Source organism: Cynocephalus volans, chromosome 3, assembly GCF_027409185.1.
Source record: "Cynocephalus volans isolate mCynVol1 chromosome 3, mCynVol1.pri, whole genome shotgun sequence".
NCBI lineage: Eukaryota > Metazoa > Chordata > Mammalia > Dermoptera > Cynocephalidae > Cynocephalus > Cynocephalus volans.
Genome location: NC_084462.1, coordinates 93,715,854 through 93,737,854, shown reverse-complemented (window position 1 = coordinate 93,737,854; position 22,001 = coordinate 93,715,854). Strand labels below are relative to the sequence as shown.

Below are 22,001 nucleotides of genomic sequence, written 5' to 3'. Positions count from 1 at the left end.
AATGAGCTCCATGAGGACCAGCAGTCGAAGGGTTATACTCAGAGGGGCTTCCTGTGTGATAGGAGCATTGGGTGAGCATTTCTCTGTCAGGCTACATAAACACTGATGGAGAGGGTATGAGTGTGTGGAGGTGGCCACAAAACTATGCAATGATGCTGGTCACATGTGTCTGCAGGAGAGTTTTCTGGGCCACAGCTAGGGTAGTGCCATGGAGTCAGGGCCAGACACCTGGCGTGAGGCATGCTGGGGGGATCCATGGCTGTCGGGCCAGATCAGCCTGAGGTTTAGCTCTCCTTGTCTCTCCATCTCAGGGTTTGCCTCCATGGAACAGATTTTCAGCCTGATTGGTCCTAAGGACAGTGGGGCCTCTGCAGTGCCTCATGACCCTTGTCTCAAGGAAAAATGCAGTTTCATTTAAAAACTGCCTCTTAGAGTTGGGGTTACAAGTGAGAGCATCTGGGCCTAGGGAATAAACTAAGTATATGTTTTGCAAATATTTCCAACTAACGTATTGCCATTATTGTCCTTTCCTCAGGGTCTGTCATGATCCAGACACTTGGCTGTAAGCACAATGTCATTCAACCCATGGGCACAGCAAAAAGCTGTTTAAAAATAAATGGAATGGAGACACTGCAAAACCACAGGGCTGGATTTCCTCCTGCCTGTCATCAGTGCTTGGTGGTGGTTATTTATATCTGAGCACCAGGCACTGCACACAAACACCATTCTTGCCAGAGGCACTAGGGCTAACCTGGCAGACTTGTCAGAGATATGGGTCAGGGCAGGGTGGCCTTTGGGCGAAGAATACCTGGGAGAGGCAGGTGAGGGAGGCAATCTGCCTCAGACAGAGGGTGGGCACCAGGAGGACTTCTGCTCACTGTGCAGGCAGGACCCAAGGAAGTCCTAAAACTATAGGCTTAGACAGACAGAGACTCGAGGGTAGAGACCTACTGTATTGGTACTGGTGTAGAACACAGCCGCAGTGAATATTTATCAGATGAAGGTGTAAGACAATGAGGTAGGTCAGAGGGGACAGTGTGGCTGCTGTGGGGGAAGTACACAAGTGCAAAAACAAGAGGGGAAGGCGTAGGTGGGGCTGAGGCAGGTAGGGTGTCTTGTAATGCTCTCTGAGGCAGAGGAAAAGCAGGAGGGATGGAAAATAAGGGTCAGGCCTTCAGGAGGGGAGCAGACAGCTTGAAATAATGAGAGAAGTAAGGGATGGAGGTGGGGGGTGGGCAGGGGGCTTAGCAGAGGAGAGAGGCTGGGGGTGGGGAGGGGAGAGCCTCCCTCTGCTTATTCCACCCTGGCTCACATGGGCAGCGATGGCGTAGAAGAGCCCCCATGTCAAAACCACAGTTCCATGGGCTCTGGGTCTGACTGCCCAGGTCCAGATTGGGCTTTGCCACTCCTGTGTGACCGTAGCCAGGTCCCTCAATTTCTCCATGTTTCGGACTCTTTGTAATAAAATCCGGGTTCATAATATTACCTACCTCATAGGCTGTGCTTAGTAGGCACCAATAAATGCTAGTGGCTGTGCTGTTGTCAGTATTATCGTAGCTGCTACTGATTAGCTGAATCAGTTGAACTTAATACAAATCCTTTTAAAAAAGCCTAACATTCTACTGTTTTGCCTGATGTTGATGGATTTAAGGTTTGCTAGTTAGGAAATGAGGGTGTGAGAAGTTAGAATAAAGAAGTCATTCATTGTTAGGGGACCGTGGAGGAAGAGGATTTGGGTAATCCATGAATCTGAAGTGAGTGGAAAGGGAAGGGGTAAGAGGCCATGACACAGTTAGAGATCCACTAGAGTCATCTCAGTGACTGGTGTCCCTGTGGCCATGGCAAAGGGAAGAGAGGGTCCTTCCATGAGGTAGGAAGTGTTGGCCAGGTTGCCCTGGTTGGCACTGTTCACCTGTAGAGTCCAGACCTCTCGGGACTGGCCTCTGAGTGAAGGCAGGGAACAGCCTCTCCTGACCAGTCTGGCTGATGTGGGAACCCTGAGGAGAGGCCACATCATCCCACCTTGAACAATCCCAATCCAGTCTCCTGTATGAAGAGCACAATTCTCCCAACTGCTTCGAATGCAACAGACGCCGCTGAAGACCGCTGCAATACTCCAGCCCTCGAGAGTCCACAGGGCAGAGGACAGCTGGAATGTTTGCTATTGGTCTCTGGCACATGAGGCTCTGCAGCCAGTGAGGAGCAGGACTTGAATTACAGCAAGAAAACTCACATCTGTACTGGCATGAAAACACAAGCGGGCAGCCACACTGACACCTCTCTGGAATCTCCCGTTTCTTCTATCTAACGTCATTTTCTTTGTGAACCTACCCTTGGGGTTTGTGTGCAAAATAACAAGCTGTGTGACAAAAAGAGAAGGGGATGAGGAGAGAAGTGACACAGACAGTAGTCATCTGTTCCTCAGATCTTCCATCTCATCAAGCTGGAGTCTGTCTTTCCTCCCTGTCCCCTTCTCATCCCCATGAAATCACTGCTTGTAGGACTGAGACATTAAAGGATCTGGGAGGTGGAATAAAAACCTGGGTCCTGACAACTAGGCTGCAGACATCATCAGCCCCACCCTATATCAGACAATAGTCAAAGAATTTAGTTCATTTCTACAGTTGTGAGGTTAAAAAATTATTTTCAATTTTTCATCCTTGTGGAAAGAGCTTCAGTCTTGGTTTAGGACCCCAGATCTGCTTCTTTTGGGGGAACCTTAGAGAGTGAGCAAGGACCTTTTATTGGGGGTCAGGGTGGGGCACAAAGAAAAGACACGAGGGGATTTCACTGGTGCATTTGAATGTTACTAGGTCATGATCAGGGAAGGTTAGGAAGGAGAACCTGTGGCAGGGACCAGCCTTATCACTCTGGTGCACCTGGTCACCTGGGCAGGATGTCACAGTCTATTTATGGGGATGTTGAGGCAGCAGGAAAATATGAAGTTTTAAAATTTACAATGCAAACTCATGCGGTCTGGCTCCCAAGCCCATGCTCTGATCTCCTACACTACACCACCTCCAAAGAGGTGTTATTCACCCCCACTTTACAGATAAGGAAGATGGGCTCAAAGTATGGAGCAAGTAAAGGCTGGAGCTGGACTGTGAATTCCAGTCTGTTGGAATCACCTCCAAGTCTGCTTCCCCAGGAAGCCAAGCCTAATGGAAAGCAGAGGGATGGGAAGCTGAGCAAGGAGCTCTCTGGGGAGGAGAGAGGTTGGCACAGAGGAGTGGCACTCGGAGATGTGATTAAATACAAGAGAGGGTTCCCTGCAGGGCCCAGCCCAGAACGCTAGGGCATGAGACCCCAGAAGCCTCAGGTATCTGAGTGCTTCCTTGCTCCCATTATTATAAGGAAACGCTAGCTCTGCTTCTTATTTGTTCTGTGACTTACTTAACTTCTCCAAACCTCAGTTTCCTCATTTATAAAATTGAGGACAATAATACATACCTCAAGAAATACTACTTCTATCTGATCTTAGGGAGATGGCCTTACTGCTAGGACATGGCCAACAGTGTTTTTCTTGGAGATGCAATGAATTTGCATTCATCATCATTCATAAGGACCCCACCATCAAATGTGACCTGCACCAATTTAACACCATCAAAGGTTCAATCTAAGACCATCACTGCCCAGAAAAGGATTTGTGGAAATCAAAGCACGGACTGCTTCTCAGGAGTAGGAACATCTGGCCACCTTTGCCCAGTCCCCATGGGTTCCACCTTCAGACAAAAAGGAAGTAGGCTCTGTCTCCTGCCATACCCTGAGGAATCCTGGGTGTGATGAAGTCAGAACCATCGCAGTATTGGTTGTTAGGCCTCCAGGGTCATCTTGTCCCCTCTCTGGGGTACGACTCAATCTAATACCATTTTGGTGCACGAAGCCTCTACTACTCTTAAAAAACCTTAGGGAAGATAATTCCACATGTTTTTCCAGACACTTATGCCCATTTGTGAAAGGCTCACAGTTGGGAATCTTAAGTCAGTCATGAAAATCACCCTGTTTCCATATACTTAAACTTGGTGACAAAAAACTAGAATGGAAATGAAGAAGAGGAGGCAGGGCCCTATAAGAGGCTTGGTATCACCCCATGATAGCTCAGAAATGGGATTCTTGTAGAAGCTTGCCATGTGAATGACTTTGCTCCAGTTCACTTCAGCAGTAAATCTAACACCCTCCCCACCGTGCAACCAAGAGATGCCCACCTGAGGGTGGGGCAGTCATAACTGATCCTTCTTGTTCTGTTTCTCTGAGGTCAGGGGCAACTTAAGGTGGAGGAAGGGGCTCTTATTTAGAGAGGAGGCTAGGTGGCTGGACGATGAAAGTAATGATCCTATTTTAAGGGTAGAGGAGCAAACAGTGTAATTTTATTTTTGTGGTTGATCTAACCTAGATCCTGCTGAAATCAATTTTCTCCTGGTGTATACAGAGCAGACATAAAGACACTGGTGAACTTACACTGAATTTTTGTATGATGATTTCAGTAATCTTGTGAGTTTATGTCCTCTCTGTATCAGAATTAGCAGTAAGTCATGCTTGGTTCCTAAATAAGTGCCATCTCTAGAAGGAAGACCATGAACAATAATCAAAAAAGCATAGCACTGAGACTCAGACAGCTCTGTTCAATCTCAGTACTGTCCTTACCGGTAACTTCGGACATGTTAGTCCCCCTCTTACCCCTTCTTATCTGTACCTTCAGAGACTCAAGTGTTCTTATCTTAAAATGAGGAAAAGAATATCTTCTTGGCGGTGATGTTATAAAGATTAAATGAGATAGTATATGTGAGTGCCTGGCACATGCAGGCTCTCAATAAATGGCACCTTTTGTGACAGGACTAACTATTCCATGAACCTTAACACAGTAGATTTATAAGCCAGTCCCAGACCACAGTCCAGGGCTGCAGGAGATCCAGGGTGAACAACTAACTTCTGGGCCACCTGGATGCAACAAGAGAGTGGCGCCTGAGGTTGGGGAGGTATAAGGGCTGGGGAACAGGTGCAGCAATGTGCTGCCAGCAGTTTACTCCACTCCCCTCCTCCAGCAGCTACAGGCTTGAGCTGCCAGGGGTTCCCACCAGGACCTGGGGGCTGATGGTCAAGGCAGAGAATACAGGACAGGCTTGTGCAAGTTTTGAGTTTAGATATTACTGCAAGCCAGCTAGCTAATAGAAGTCCCTGGCTGTTCTACCCAGGGTTTGTAGGATCTCCTCTTCCTGGTCCCAGGGCCAGGCAAGGACACTCTGGGCAGAAAGAAACTGTGTACAGGAAAAACAGCAGCTTCTTAATCAGTCCAGGAGAACAGAGCACAGCTGAAGCGTCGTTCTGCTCTCATTTAATTATCAAAGTGATTCCTCTTCTCTGTCCTCCCTGGGGCTGTGTGCCCCAGATTCCCTGGGCCCAGTAATTGCCTCTCTGTTAATAGAAATCATCAGTATTTATTACACTGAGTGTACCAGCTTATTTCAGCTCTCCTTGTAGCAACATTAAGGGGAGTGCTTGGTAGCATATCACTAACGTGACTCTACTTAATGACAAGAGTAAAGGCTCCCAGACTGCTCTCTTTTTGGGGGAGAGCTGAGGAAATCTTGAGCCAGAGCCTAATGTGAGGAGCTGAGGGGCTACATTTGGAGCCTGCAGTAGACCCTGATGTGGCCGTGGGGGAGCAAGAAGCATGGGGCCCAGGAATAAGGGACTGGAAGCCCAGTGAGAATATCGCTCCCACTTTCTCCCCAAAGTAAGTCTTCTGGGGGCTCTGCTCTACATGGGGTACATAACAATGGGAAGTGACTTGAGTTCAAAATCTTGCTCTACCACTCAGGCCTTATGAACTCTGGTCTCCTGGAAATATCAGTCTTTTTATCTATAAAACACAGAGAATAACATCCACCTCCTAGGGCTGGTGTGAGGATTAAATGAGAAAATACAGAAGTTTCTTGAGTTATGATGGGTTACATCCAGATAAACCCATTGTACTGAAACATGGTGAGTCCAAAATGAATTTATCATATGCATCTAACCTACTGAATATCACAGCTTACCCTAACCTACATTAAATGTGCTCAGAACACTTACATTAGCCCACAGTTGGGCAAATCACCTAACAAAAAGCCTATTTTATCTTACCTTATTTTTATTTTTATTTTTTGGCAGCTGGCTGGTATAGGGATCTGAACCTCTGACCTTGGTGTTATCAACATTACGCTCTAACCAAACTAAGTCAACCTACCAGCCCTCAAAGCCTATTTTATTCTAAAGTGCTGAATATCTGATGTCATTTATTGAATACTGTACTGAAAGTGAAAAATAGAACGGTTGTACGATGGTTGTATGGGTACTCAAAGTAACATTTCTACTGAATGCATTATCTATCGCTTTTGTACCATCCTAAAGTGGAAAAATCATAAGTCAAATCATTGTAAGTTGGGGACCACTTGTAATATGAAAGGACTCCACTGGACCTACCATGGAAGGTGTGCCACAAACATCACTTCCTTCCTTCCTCCATCCCTCCTTTTCCCTCTCTTTCCCTCCTTTTCCAGGAGTTGATGCTGTGGGGTTGAATGATACGACGTAGGGGACTGGGCCTCTCATAATGCCTGGTGTGAATGCTGGTTCCCCCCTGCAGCCTCTTCAGCCTCTCTGTGTCCAAGGAGCCCCACAGTCCTGGGGTACACATGGATTTGGGATGGATACCAGGCTAGCCACTGTAGCCTCCAGACCCCCATGGGCAGCAGTGGAGAATCCCTACCTTCCTCTAGTCAGTTGTTGTGCTTGGGTTCACTGTCTGCCCACCTCTGTGTGCTCTGAGTCTTGCCCAGGAACCCATCTCTGAAGAGGTGGGCACCATGTGTGGCCTCAAGGGGACTCAGCAGGTTCAGGGTCAAACACAGAGGTGAGCTGACACCTTCTGAGACTGTATCAACCTTTAGGCAGCTATCTCATTTAAGGCCCTGGAGTGACTGAGCAGTTTAGGGAGCACAGTTACTGAACGCCTATTGTATACTTTCACACAGATGAAAATGTAAGGCTCAGAGAAGCCTCCAAAGACCCCACTATGTTGGGGCCAGCTGACTCCAAAGCTCTCTTCTCTCCTGTGTGAGTCCCCTGCTGATAGTATCTAAGCAATTTATGGAGGAGTTTCAACTACATCTGTCATACAGAGGACATTATTTAGAAAGCTTTGCTAATTTGTAAATATCTGTCAGTTCTTTGGTTTTAACAGGCATGAATATGTTTTCTGACAGTGCTGGCCCCAGGAACATATGGGTTTTCTGGCATTAGGCTGTGTTGGTGGACAGGAAACTGTGAGGTAGGGGAGATGACTAGGGTTTCTGAGTGCCAGAATGTCCTCAAGGTTCATATTAAATCTTCGGCAAGAACAAATCAACATTACCTTACCATGGAGTCAAGGGAAACGCTGCTTTGTCCCTATATCACTGTGTTGCTTAGTTTCTATTCTATTCATCATGGCCTAAACTGTGCCTGCCTCCGCTCCCCCGTTCATATGATGAAACTCCAACTCTCAGGACCTCAAAATGTGACCTTATTTGGAGACAGGATCTTCACAGAGGTCCTTAGGGTGGGCCCTAAACAAATAGAACTGGTGTCCTTATAAGAAGAGGAAATTTAGACACAGACACATATTAAAGGAAGGCAATGAGAAGACACAGGGAGAAGATGGCCATCTACAAGTCAAGGAGAGGGGTCTGGAACAGATGCCTCTCTCATAGCCCTCAGAAGGAACCAACCCTGCTGACAACTTGATCTTAGACTTCCAGTCCCCAGAACTGTTAGACAAAAAATTTCTGTTGTTTAAGCCAACCAGACTGTGACATTTTGTTACAGTGGACCTAGGGAACTAATATATACTCTTTCATTAAGTTTTGCTTGAAACTTACAGCATTCCCTCACCTAGTAGGAAGAAAAGGTTGCTGTCTTCCTGCTCCCAGCTGACACTGTCTCCTTAAGATCAGTTTGAGAGTTGCTTTTACTGGTGGTACTAAAACCTCTCTAGTCATGGAAAGAGAAGGGCAGAAATGTGGACACCAGCAATTTTGACACCAGCAGTGTCAAAGCAACAGGGCATTGAAGTGGAGGACAGAGCCACAGAGAGACAGGAAGAGGCCGTGGGTCTGCCTGGCTACAACTAGTGACTGTGGCTGCCTGTGCTCTCCAAAATGCCAGACACAAGTCATTACACAGGTTTTCCTACGGGTGCAGCCTCCCTGGTGGGTTCCCGTGTCGCCCTCAGAGGCACGTAATGGGATTAAATGTGACTCCACTGTGGTTCTGCGCAGTGACTTATGACACTGCAGTCAATAAGACCCACTCTTGAAAGAAACTAGATTACGGGTCACAGAAGTGGGGGCAGTTGCCCAGCTGCCTCCAACCGTTCCCTGTGGGGGGCCTTCCACATTCTTCATCTTTTCATTTCTACTAAATTACCCACTGCTGCCAAAGTGGGGCCCCAGTTTCAGATTTGTCACATAGATGGACTTTGCCTCAGATCCTCTGACATTGATGTGGCACCATAAAATTATGCAGTATGTATCCAGTTTCCAAAATGAGACATTTTCTCTGGCATCTGTCACTGAAAGAGCCAATCATGCAGATCATTGAATGGGGCCATTGGGGGCAGGCACATATTCCCTGGCTCCTGTTGCCCTCTAGAGAGGCAAGGTCAGAGCGGACTCTGACCGTCAGAAATCTCACCTTACACGGGTGAGGATCCACTCCATATGTCTCCAATGTCTGTGCTTTTCTTAAGAAGTTCAGCTCTGATGTTGCTGGTGTTTGACCACTGGAATAAAGAAAATGAGATGATTTCAGAGTTTCCTCTTCCCACAGGTTCCCCTGAGGTAAACTTTCTACTAAGAAGTGCTCTGGTTGAACCACACACCTCAACTTTTTCCATAAAGTGCGCTCTATGCTTAATTCTAGGACCAATTCAGGGACTTCTGTCTAGGGTCAGAAACTGAAATTCAGAGTGAGACAGGCTACTCACCTAGTCTGAGTGTGAGCACAGGAAGTGGTGGGGACTGGCAAACTGGGGGTGCTCCCCATATCTAATGAGCACAGCTGCTCCTCAGCTCTGAGATCACGTGAGAATGCAGGGCTCAGCATTGCTAGATGTTGTGATTTTTAAAGAGAATTGAGATAATGATTTTTATGTGGTATTTCACAATTTTATATTCTATGGGGACAAACAAAACACACATATAGGCTGGATGCACGCCATCGGTTTCTCATGTGTGATGTGATCTAGACTGAAATACAAAGGAGGGGACCATATACTTTGCTGGTGTCACCTAACCTTTTTCTTTTACCAAAAGGGAACATGGCAATGTAGGGTAGGAGAAGTGTAGGAAACAGTGTTGAGCTCCCCGCACTCCACAACAGCTTTCTCTGTCCACAGAGTGGTGACTATGAAAAGGAAACAAGCTGAAAAAGGAAGATATCAGCACTGGTTCCAAGTCTTCTGAAGAAGCGGATTTTAGCTTCATTCCCCTTCTAACTACCTCTTTAACAGGTGTGTTGATGAGCTCAACACAGAACCAGACAGCATCACCATCTGGCTCACTCATGGGTTCAGAGCCCCGGCAAAGCAGATGTACTGCTGCAGATGGGGGGTTGGTTTCAGTGGGCAGTTTGTAAGGTCAGCAATTTTGGTGGCTGGTGGGCAGGCCTGAAAGTTGCTTACTTCTAAGTTTATCACTTGGCTCAAGTAATCTGGTAGGCAAGAAGATAAGCCAACCCAAGGGAGAAGCAAGCCAGATTCCCTCTAGTGTCCCTCTGAAGAGGCATCAATCATTCAGCACCTTTATGGGCTAGTCTCTGTGCTGCTTGCTAGGAATTCATGTTAGAGTTGGAGAAAGAAAACAGACACATTTTTACATTATGAAAACAAGGCTGAACCTGTGTAAGTAGGTATCCTTGTGAATGCAGACTTCTGCATCCACCAGCGCACCTGAGACACATGGAAGGTATTTAGAAAATACCTGTGTGGAGCACTGTCACCCCTACCAGGGAGCTTCCTCATCCCTCTCTGGAAGGTGGAGGGCCGTATGGGCTTCATTCGGCCCTGGGGACTGCCCAAACCTTCAGGGTCTTCAAAATGGGCATCATTTTCTGAGGGACCTCCTGCCTTGAACTAGGTTTCTGGAAGACTGTCTCCACTAATATGATATTTCCTAAAACCCTCTGGGTAGTTCCGACACAATCCTGATCTCTTTGAAAGACGGGTGAGACTCCTACACAGGTTTGTATTCATTCTGATATTTACCACAAGGGGCCACTGTTTCCCTAGCAGAGAGCCATGGGAGGAGCCCAGCACTCTGAAAGGCTGCAACTGCACTGGGAGAGGGGTAGGAAGCGTCCATGCTTCCACCTCCGACTGGTGTCTCCATTTCTTTGGGAGGGTCAGGAACCCATCCTGCCACACACAATAGGCAGGGTGTCTGTTACAAAGGCTAAGAAGGCTTTAGGTTACATTTGTTGGTAAAATCTTTGAGTGAAGGGTTTCCTTGCGGGGTGGGTGGGTAGGGGGCTCGGAGGGTTAACATGGTCAAGGTAGGAAGTAGTTTAAACTTTGTGTTAGCATTAGAAATATGACTGCCCCAGGCATAGTCCTTCCTCAGAACAGTAGATACACAAATATTTTAAAAGATTTTTTGAAAGCTGTAATGAATTAAAATGACGACATAACATTTTACTTTACAACATTGCATTGTACAGCCCTTTTTCTTCTCAGTTTATCAGTTTGGAGAATCTGTGCTCCAACGTGCCACACGAAGTGGAGCCCAAACACCCTATGGTTCCTTTTTAAAATCAGTCTTTTAAGAAAATCCTATTCCATATAGGCAAAGGGCTGCATTTATGGGATTCAGCATATTCTGGGCAAACTAAGGGAAACTGAAGAAGACAAGGTTCCACGCTGGAAGCCACATCCCCTTCTACTTCCCTCTGTGCAGGGTCAGGGACTCCAGGTAGGCTGTGTGGGGGTTGAGTTAGGCAATGCTGGAGACATACATAGCTACCAAACCAAAGTGTTCTCAGGGCACTCACCCACAGCATCTATGAATCAGCCCTGTGTAGTCCATCCTCTGACCAGAAAATACCTGTCACACTGTCACAGACTGAAGGCACAGGCCTGCTTGTACTTCACATCCCCACTCAACCTCTTTTTTCTTTCGTCTCTTCTCTTCTGATGTTTATGTTTTTCCTTTCCTTTTCCCTAGTTCATGCTTCTTCCGTCTGTTTTCATTTATCTTAGTGAAGCAAATATCTATCAAAGGCCAGTCTCTCCCCGTTTCCCCCACAATACAACTTCTCTCCTACCTTTAAGCCTCAGCCTAAAGCACTCTTTTTGGAGAGTGAGCCCACAGGGTTTGAGGTTGTGCTGTCAGTGGATCACTGAAAATGTACCTCCCAGGATCAGGAAGGCTAGGGAGTATTACTCTGTGGCAATAAAGGATCTAGGAGAGTAGAGGACACGGCACAGAGCCTGTGTGCTCAGGCTGTGGGGAAAGTGAGTTGAGCTGAGTGTCACGCACCTGAGTTCTGTCTTGTGAATCTCAGCAATTTTCCTTTCCAGCTTCTCTGAATGTTTAGGGAAAAATTGGAACTTGGAGCTGTAGCCTTCAGGGTGTTTCCCTGGATCATAATCTCCAATCTCCGCTTTCCAAAGGAAGGTAGAAGAAAACAATTGTGGAGACAGGTAAGTCATTACTGGCAAAGCAGTAAGAGACTAACACACAGAGCAAAAACCAAAGCATGCATCATATTTATAAAGAATAGTGGATCCTGAGCATGGCTGTGGGTTGGACAGAGGGCAGGCCCCTCAGGAGCATGTCCAGCTTTGTTTTCCCAGGTATACACACTGGGTTGACATTCAAGTCTAAGCAGAAAGACAGCAGAGCTGATCCTGTGTTCTGAGGTCACCACAGTAAATTTGCAATAAAAGAGCAGAAGCCTGCACCACAGTTCTCGGTCCTCATCCATTCAGCCATAAGAACTGGGCCTGGCAATGCTCTTTGTGGCAGCACAGGGAATTGTAAGCATGATCAGGAAGATGGAACCTCTTGGGCCTGAGCCATATCAGAAGTCTAAACCTAATTTTGAAAATTTTAGCAGAGACACAGTAAACTGATGAATGAGCCATGATCCAAATTCAAAACTCAACCTTCAGTCCAAATCAAATCAAATGAACACATATGAATAAATATTCATTGAGGGCTGACTAGCTGCCAGGACCCTTTGAGAGGCCTGCAGAGTGGGAAGACTGGCTAAGACCAAAAAGTGTCATTGAGTCCAGGAGCACCAAGTTCTAAAGCTGATTATTCAGTTCCCTGCAGGGTATGGGGCTTTCTCCTCCAGCCATTCACAGAGAGAGTTCATCTCTAAGGCTGTTGAGATCTCAGATCAGTGAACTTTGGGAGGGCAGTGGCCCCTGTGGTGCTTTCCAAGATGTGCTCCCAGGTCATAATCCAGCTTTCTCCACATGAAGTACTCTGCAGGGAACATGGTGGGTATGATAAAGGGAAGGAGGTTCCAGCTTCTTTGTGGTTGCCCTCTTTCCTTCCCTAGTGAAAACCACAACCACTTCAGATGAGAAGTCCTGAGGGAGGAGTAAATATTATGAGAAAAATGTACCCTTCTCTCATGGCTGAATATTGTACTTGTGGCTTGTGCCTTTCACTATAAATCTACTAGCTGTACCTTCCAAGTTACTTGTGAATTTCTATTGTTTAGCAAGAGACTAAAGGCTTTCCTGAGCCTGAAGTCCAGGATGATTTTAAGCCTTGAAGTCACTTAATATGACTTTATTTAGAAGCCTCCAAGCGGAAAGCAGCAATGTTGGACATCAAGTACTTCTTTAAAGAAAAAAAAAAATGAATTTAATACATTTGTCTGAGTAAAACTGAAGGAAAGACTAGAGTTTAAAACTTCACTTAGATTAGGCCAGGCTTTCTCTTTAACTGAGGTTATCAGACATGGGAAAGGTAGAGTGGGAGGGGGGTTAAGAGAGCAATTGATAAAGGGACACACAAAACAATTATATTGCATAATGTTGAATATATTAATTATCCTGATTTGAGCATCACATATTGCACACAGGTATTGATAATTCAAGTCTGTACCCCACAGATATGTACAATCAACTATATTACAATAAAAAATAAATTTAAATAAATAAAATCTATAAAAAAAATGAAAGGGACATCTTTGGGTACCTTAAAATTAGTAAGCACATGCTAGACTTCCTATTTAGGTGATTTTTAAAACTAGAATCTCAGAAGTCAAAGTGGCAATGGGCTGACTTTTACATTCTTAATGCAGCTGTGCTATTTCTCATCCAGAAGGACTTTAGTTTGTTATTGGCAAGCAGTTTCCAGGTTCTCTTCACAAAGTTACTCCTGGGAGTTCACGTATTTCCAATTATAAGTTAAGATTATTTCATGGAAATTGCATGATTTTATGCTGTGGTCCAAAGTGATCCAGTGGCAATTAGTTTGAGGCCTAAGGACTAAGAGAAATCTAGGAAGTGGCACTTAAGTGTCCTCTGCACTTCATGAAAGAACAGAACATGAGTCAAAAATGCATACCTCTCTCACTGTTTTGCAAAAAAAAAGCCAATATGGGCATCAGCTGGGTAAGACTTACCTCTTACTTATTAGCATGCTAGTTAATTTGCTTGTTAATTGAAAACACTTTCAACTTTGAGCACTCTGAACTTAAAAGTGTCTGAAATAGATACCAGAGTTCCAAGATGCTTCACATCTTAGAGATTTGCATGAGAGAATAGGAAAAAAGTTGATTTTGATTATTCTCCAGAGTCTCCATACAGGGAAATCCCCCAAACAGAGTCAGAATGACTTTAAGGGGCTGGTGGTAAGACCTTAGGTACAGTTTAGGATTGAGTGTTCAGTGCTTTCTGGCTCTAAGGAATCTAGGCAAAATCCTGTAACTTGGATTCTACTTCAAGTTAGATTCTGTTTGGATACAAAAAGTAGTCATCTGCGCCCGGAGACCTGAAGCATGGAGAAGAGGAACAAACCTCTCTCCCACAACCAGGCACACCACACCAGTGCTTCGGGGCCTGCCCAGGGACCAGGGGCATGGAGAAGGGGACCAGACCCTCCTCCCACAACCAGGCATGCCGCGCCAGCACCTCAGGCCCTGCCCTGGGACCCGAGGCATGGAGAAGGGGACTGGACTGCCCTTCCACAACCAGGCACACTGTGCCAGTGCCTCGGGGCCTGCCCAAGGTCCAGAGGCATAGAGAAGGGGACCAGACCCTCCTCCCACAACCAGGTACATCACGCCAGCGCCTCGGGACATGCCCTGGGACCCGAGACATGGAGAAGGGGACCAGACCACCCTCCCTCAACCAGGCACACTACACCAGTGACCCGGGGCCCACCCAGGGACCCAAGGCATGGAGAAAGGGACCGGACTCCCCTCCCACAACCAGGCACACCGAGCCAGTGCCTTGGGTCCCTCCCAGTGACTCGAGGCATGGAGCTGGGGACTGGACCCTCCTCCCACAACCAGGCACAGCACGCCAGCACCTCGGGGCTCACCCAGGGACCTGAGGCATGGAGAAGGGGACTGGACTGCCCTCCCTCAACCAGGCACACCGTGCCAGCAACTCAGGGCCCACCCGGGGACCTGGGGCATGGAGAAGGGGACCGGACTGCCCTCCCACAACCAGGCACATGGAGCCAACACCTCGGGGCCTGCTCAGGGACCAGAGGCATGGAGAAGGGGACCAGACACACCCCACAACCAGGCACATCACCAGCGCCAAGGAGCATTCCAAAAACATCACCTCCATGTCAGTGGCCCACCAAAGCCACACAATAATCATGGCTGTCACAAAAGCGGCTATATGCCACAACCACCATGCAGATGGTCCGCCAACCATTGGAGTGCATTCACACAAGGAGAGTCACCAGCAGAGACAAAGAAAAGGAGAGGATGTCTCTCTCCACACAGCCCATTTCAGAGTAACAGAAGAAGCATCTGCTCTACAATAATATTGGGGGAACTGATCACACCTCTCAGCATTGGACAGATCATCTAGGCAACAAATTAACAGAGTAACCATTATTCTTTCAGAAGGAGAGAAGTAATCTAGGGTAATTAGAGGGGGGAGGGAATGGGGAAGGGGATAGATTGGACAAGGGGCATAAAGAATAATTACGATTTGTAACAATATATATGCTAGTAATATTGATTTGATCAACATATCTTAATGTTCAACCTCAAAAATATGTATAATCAATTTTGATTCAATAAATAAAATAAATAAATAAAAAGAAGTTGTCATCTGTGGTAACTAAAATAATGTACTCAGTACTTAAAATGAAAAGCAAATTTATCCTGTCAAAAATCATTACCTTGAAGGATATAAGCTGCTAACAAAGCAGCATCTGATGTTTTACAGAGGAGGCGGCCATGGTACAGATCCCTTTTGATCTGTAGGAAGACTAAATACCTGGAGAGAAAACAGAGAATGAACTATAAAGAATTGTTTTAAAGACATAAATATGTAATGTTAGCCTAGCAAAATCTTTGTCAGGACACTTTTATTACATTAAATTAAAAAAAACTAAAACAAAAAAAACCTCAAAACATATCATAGAACAAATACATTTTCCTTCCCTGGAGACTCTTTCAAGTACTTTGCCCTGGACTGATCTGAGGTTCAATTTAAAACAATATGCCAGTTTCCTTCTGTAGCTCAGAGTAGAAATGACACTTCCTGGTAAAAGCAATGCGCTCCCCCCATTGCTAGGCTTTGGAAGGAGTCAGCCCCAGTCAATTCAGTGCTGAAAAAGAAAACCATGCCAACAGAGATGGGCAAACTGGGTCTCTCTCAGCCTTGGACCCAGGCTGATGTTCCTTCCAAACAAGTGGAATGATGGAAGAAGGAAGTAGCCCAAGAAAGAGTTCAGACTTGGCTTGTCAAGAGAATCTATCCATATGTGGAAACCGCCTACAATTATTGGTAGAGGTCAACCAGACCTCTCTGAATTTGAATGAAGTGTAAGAAGAGGCAGTGGTGAAGGAAGTACAAAGATTAAGCAGAAATCTGTGGCCAGCATCTCTTCATAGATAGACAGCTCTCACCTCAGGTGGAAGCAGGATATCAAGAACAAGAGTGAATAGTAGCTGACATGCACTGAGCACTTACTATCTACCAGTCCAGGTGTTACACATTTTATATGCAATATCTCATGTAATTTTCATATAACACTTTGAGGAAGGGACTATTTTCATCCCCAGTTTTCCAGATAAAGAAACTGAGGCTTAGTAATTTTCTCAAGGGCACAAAATTATGTAGCAGAATCAGGATTCAAATTCAGGACTCCAGAGGTCTAGGGTTTGATCCCTATATCGGCAAGCTGCAAAAAAAAAAAAGAAAGAAAAAAGAAAAGAAAGAAAGAAAAATACAAAACAAACAAAAAACCCCAAAACAACAAAGTCAGGACTGTTTCACTCTTAAACTTGGCTCTTACTCACTATGTTATACTGCCCTCCTTGCACTACAACTGCTTTGTAGATTTACAAGTAGTTGGATGGACCCTGTTACAGTAGAATGGAAATGGTTACTTTCCATTTTGAAATGTCTTTACAAGGAGTGTGGACTTTGATGTCCATAATCCCACAGCTCTCCTAAAAAGGGCAAAACGGTGAGATTATGAGGAGCATCAAACCCTTGAGTGGATCACCTACCAGGGTGGCTTCATGGCCAGGGAGCATCTGTGGTGGATTAAAAATGTCCACAAATTCTTTGATATTCCTCATTTCATGAGGTAGAGCTTAATTCCTTCCCTTTGAGTGTGGGTTGGACTTAGTGACTTGCTTCTAACAATAGAATGAAGCAGAAGTGAGAATGTCTGACTTCTGAGTCCAGGTCATAAAGTCACTGCAGCTTCCTCCTTGGTCTCTCTTTCTCTTGGATCACTCACTCTTCTTGAGGACACTTAAGAAGCCCTAAAGACAGGTCCATGTGTTGAGGAACTGAGGCTTTCTGCCAACAACCATGTGAGTGCACCATCTTGTAAGTGAATCCTCTAGCCTCAGTCAAGCCTTCAGATGACTGCTGCGCTGGCCAACCTCTTGACTTCTACCTCATGATCGACCCTGAGCCAGAGCCACCCAGCTAAGCTGCTCCTGAATTCCTGACCCACAGATACTCTGAGATAATAAATACTTGTTATTTTAAGGTAAGTTTTATAGTACTTTGTTAGATATTCATAGATAACTACAGCATTCCCAGGGGAGTAATGGAAATGTAGTAAAATTCCCTTAAATTCTACAAGTCTGAACCAAAAGGAAATTAGCTCCTTTCTGACAACTGGAGGTTTCCATTGCTTCTGTTTTCAGGCTGAAAAATAAAACAGAGGATTCCATGTCCACTTGATCATGTAAAAATGCCCAAGAGAAAGAGGATCATTGACAGCACAACTTCTAGGAGGTGGTAGGGATGGGTATCAGGAAGTGACTGAGAGCATTGTGCTTGGAGATTCAAGAAATTAACAAACAGATATGAAGGAGCAATCAAACCTTCTCTCCTCAGACTTTGCTACTCAAAATGTAGCCTACATATCAGGGGTATCATCATCACCACCCGGGAGCTTATCGGAGATGCAGGTATTAGGCCCATCCTGCACCTACACTTTTTAAACAGGATCCCCAAGTGACTTGTATATAAAGTCTAAGAGGCACAGTCCTAAGAAAATTCGAAAGCATCCTTCTAACCACACCAAGATGAACTGCCTTCCTCAAACCAAAGGGAAGGTGAGTATTTTAGTCTGGAAGTTAATTAGAACACTTCCACCTCCTCCCACCAACCCCACTCTGCCCCAGTGTCTGCCAAGAAAAACTGAAAAAAGACATCGTGCAGAGTGAACAGTTAAGATGGATCTACCAAATCCAGCTTGTCTTCGCTCTGCTTCCCACAGTGAAATGCCACACGGTGTGTGGGAGAGTGAGTGAGCACTTCTCTGCCTCTCACTGTTCCAACTCCTACCTTCCACAGGCTTTGGCTGGCTGTGGATGCAAACCTTTTGCCCTCTACTCATTGATCACTTCCTGGGCCTGGAATCATGAGTGACTCCTCCCACACCTCTCTGCTTGTCTGTGTCCAAAATTTAGGCACAGTACATACTGGACTAAAGGAAATATTTCGAAGCAATAACATGAATCTGGGCAGTAATTCCCAATGTGGCAGAGAGGGGAACATCCTCCCGGGGGAAAATGTCAGAATCTGCATGAGGGGTGCTCTTGTGATTTGAAAATGCCCCTCTAGAGCTTCTGATTTACTCCTCCCTAGCCCCCACCCACCCAAAGGGACATGCTCATCCTCACACTGAGAACCACTGTCTTTACAAGGCTTCGTTTTGATGGGTGCATGACAGGTACCTTGGTGAACTGGAATGGAAGCAAGGTTTTCCACTGCTGGGTGGGGGGGCCTTTGGACTTTTAGTGATAGGACAGCTACAGGGAGGTCAAAGGTAAGGCCATGGGGCATTCTTAGATAATGTCATAGAAACTGGAGGGGGGAAGGAAGGAGGGGTCTGTCAGCATCCTAAAGAAACAAACTATAGTCTTTAGAGGACAAGAAGAGATAAGCTCATGAAAGAATCAACTGACAGCTTTAAGGGAGAGAGCTGCACTAGGGCTCCCTGCTCCCTTTTCTGACACAGAGGCTTCCACCATGTTTGTGTTTGTTCATTTAAGGAGATAACCAATGACTCGGTGTTGTTAGTTATGAAAACATATCCCACATGACTCATAGCATCCTTAGACCCATTCCCAGGAGACCATGGCATGTTCTCCCCTGCCTCACATGGGCCTCAGGAAGACTATCTTGTTGCCTGAGGCACTGTTACCAGGGCCACTGTGTGTTAGCAAGCAAGGGATCAGCGTGCTGGGGCTGCCCAGCCAGCAAGCTGGTTGTGTTACCCAATCTCAGAACCTCAGAACAGGAGGTATAGAGCTGAATCCCCTCATTTCATAGCTGAGGAAACAGAAGTCCAGAGATGTAGAGTGACTTGTCTGAGGTGACACGGCAATCAGAATCCAGGCCTCCTGACTCTGGGCCCACTGCTTTTTCTACCCTTGTGGTAATTCAGTTAGTTATCAGGTTAAAGAGAAAGGGGTCCTAAACTAAGTCAGGAGAATTCTTTGTCATCTGAGAGAAATTCTCATTAGGACCAAAGGAGAAATCAGCTTTAGACCAGATTTAAGAAAACAAGCTTGCTCCTGAGGAAACTTTTTTTTTTTTTAAAAACTGCTTATCTTTTTCTGGCCGGTAAAGAGCCTTTACCTCACCTCTATTTTTGTTTCATTTATTTATTTATTTATTAAAAATCCTGTGGCTGGCTGGTACCTATCGATGGAAGTATGAATCAGGACAGAATGAGTGAGAGTCTGAAAGACAGCCAAGGAAAAACCTGAGTTTTTCTATAACACATACATTTCTCCAAAGTATTGGCTTTGACATGGTGCTTTCTGATATCAGAGGGTAGGGACAAACCCACAGAAATTTCCAGAGTTAAAGGTTCTGAACCCTGGAAAGCACTGGAAGCTCCTGAAGAGTTTCTTCCAGAAGATCCTTTGGCCCCACCTTCCTTTCAATAGATTCTTTGCCATTGGCTTCCTCTATTTCCTACTGTCCTTTTTCCTGACTATAATTAATGTTTAGTATGTCCTCCTCCCACATCCTAGACTGTAAGCTCCTTGGAGTCAGACTATGTTTTGTTTACTTTTAATATTTTTCCATGCATCCTGTGCCTAGCCCATGCATCCATCCATCCATCCAGTTTTGGCATTTACTATATATGCCAGGCACTGTCACAGGTGCTGGGAATACAGCAGGGAACAAAACAAAGTCTCTGTTTTTATGGAGCTTACATTCCAGTGAGGGGGAGACAGATGACAATAACAAAATAATAATAATGCCGACTCACATTTATTGAGTGCATGCTGTGTGCCCCAAACTGTACTGTTTCACATATACTCTCTCATTTAACCCTCACAACAACACTCTGAGGTGACTACCATTTTTATCTTGTTTAATAGATGAAGAAGCTGAATGCTTAGAGTTATGGTTGCTTGCCTTGTCACATAGTTAGTTAAAAAGTGAATTGGAATTTGAACCCAGGTTTTTCTGATTTCTTGGCCCAGGGGTCAGCAAACTATTGCTCACTGCCATAGTTTCCAATGAAATAAAATAAAAATTTACTGGAATTCAGCACTGCTAATTCATTTATGTATAATCTATGGCTGTTTTGCACTAAAATGACAGAATTGAGCAGTTGCGACAGGGACCATAGGGCCCAAAATACTAACTGGCCCCTTACAGAAAATGTTTGCCCATCTATTTTAACCTAAGCTAGGCTCAAATGATGCTCATTGAAGGAATAAATAACCTGATGACCCCATTCATGTATATATTCATTCATTCTATTAACATTTTTTGAGCACCTACTGTATGTCAGATATTTTGCTTCCTTAGAAGGTGGGGCTCTATTTTCACTCAGTTTCATTCCATTACTTGATCTTTCCAAAGAGTTCATATACATGTAGTCCTTGTTAAAAGCTGTATCTGGTGCCTAATCCCTCATTTTTTCTGTCTTGTCACTATGTAGACAACAAAATCTATTATTTTTAAAATGACAAAATAAATTAATCAGGGTTTGGCAACTAAATTGAAATCTGAGAAGAATCCAAGAAATAAACTGAAGTACAGTTCTTTACTCCCTACTTCACCCCCTTCTCTCAGTCTAGCTTTTTGGGAACGGCTTAGACAGCAGTGAAATTTAGGACCAATATTGCCAGGAAAAAACACACTGACAGCTAAATTAGTTTGGCAGCAAGGTGGGATGGAAGGCTCTAAGCCAGGAATGAATTATGTGTATTGAGTGAGGTTGGGGCAGGTGCCTGCTCTATTAAGATCAGTAGGGACGTGAATGAGGAGAAAGATGCAGCTAATTCCATGGCTTCATAGGGAGGGGAAGGCACAAAGACTACAAATCAGGCCCAGAGATCCTGTGGTTCATATTCCTGACAATGCTGGGAAATTGCATACTAGGGAAAGAAGGCTTGAGAGGGAGTAGGAAACTGTCCAATATGGTTAGCACAAATGCATGCAGATGGGAAAGTAGTTCATACACTTGCCAGTGTCCTTGAAATCTGCTGATTTGGTGACAGACCTGGCCATGGTCCTAACACTGCACTCACCAGGACTTGGATGATTATCTCGTATGGCTTTCTCTCTGAGTCCTCAAAAGTTAGCTGCTTAAGTTCAGGACTCTAGTTTGTGGGAAAAGGGGACAGAGGAGAAGTGGAGATTATTATAAAAGAAGTGCCTTTTCATATATACATGGGAGAAATGCCACTAATAACTGTACTTGTGTCCCATGCAGAGCTTTTGGGCTCCATGGACCATGTTATCAATCTGGCAGTAAACATATTGAGACTTTGCTAAGTACAAGGCTTTCCTCGGTGCAAGGGTGTATCAAGAAGTATAAGACCCCAGCATAGTGGTTAATCCTCCCAACAATTCTATGAGGTAGAAATTACTATCCCATTTTATAAATGAGGATTCTGAAGGCCAGAGAGGTTAAATAAATATCTTATGTCCAAGGCCATATAGCCAAAAAATGACAGCCCTATGCTGCTTTTTGCGTGGGAGGGTCTGTACATTAATATAATATAGTGACATTTGATTTAGAAAATTGTATTATTAAGAGTTCCTCCTAAGATCCAAGATAACCCTATATGTTTGTCCTTTAATTAAATCAGAAAGCCATGTGTCTGTTGTGCTCCCGCTGTCAGCTTACTGAGTTGTGTTAAACCAATCCCTCTCATATCCACTTGGTCCAGTGAGGTGGAGACCAGGCAATTCCGATGGTTGGTATTAGCAGGTGGGGTGCTAGGTTCTCTACTAAGATAGGTTAAGTTTGCTTTGACATGTGGATGGCAGT

At 45.2% G+C, this 22,001-nt stretch overlaps 1 protein-coding gene across 4 annotated transcripts in view; it reads right to left on the bottom strand.

Moving 5' to 3' along the window:
• Positions 1-22,001, bottom strand: part of FRMD5 (FERM domain containing 5) — a 348,443-nt gene that overhangs the window by 17,581 nt on the left and 308,861 nt on the right. For all 4 annotated transcript variants that reach the window (XM_063090981.1, XM_063090980.1, XM_063090982.1 and 1 more), the window contains 3 exons: positions 15,402-15,499; positions 11,553-11,676; positions 8,713-8,800 (listed from right to left, as the gene is read on the bottom strand). In XM_063090981.1, the coding sequence (XP_062947051.1) occupies positions 8,713-8,800; positions 11,553-11,676; positions 15,402-15,499 (310 nt within the window). The remainder of the gene's footprint in view (positions 1-8,712; positions 8,801-11,552; positions 11,677-15,401; positions 15,500-22,001) is intronic.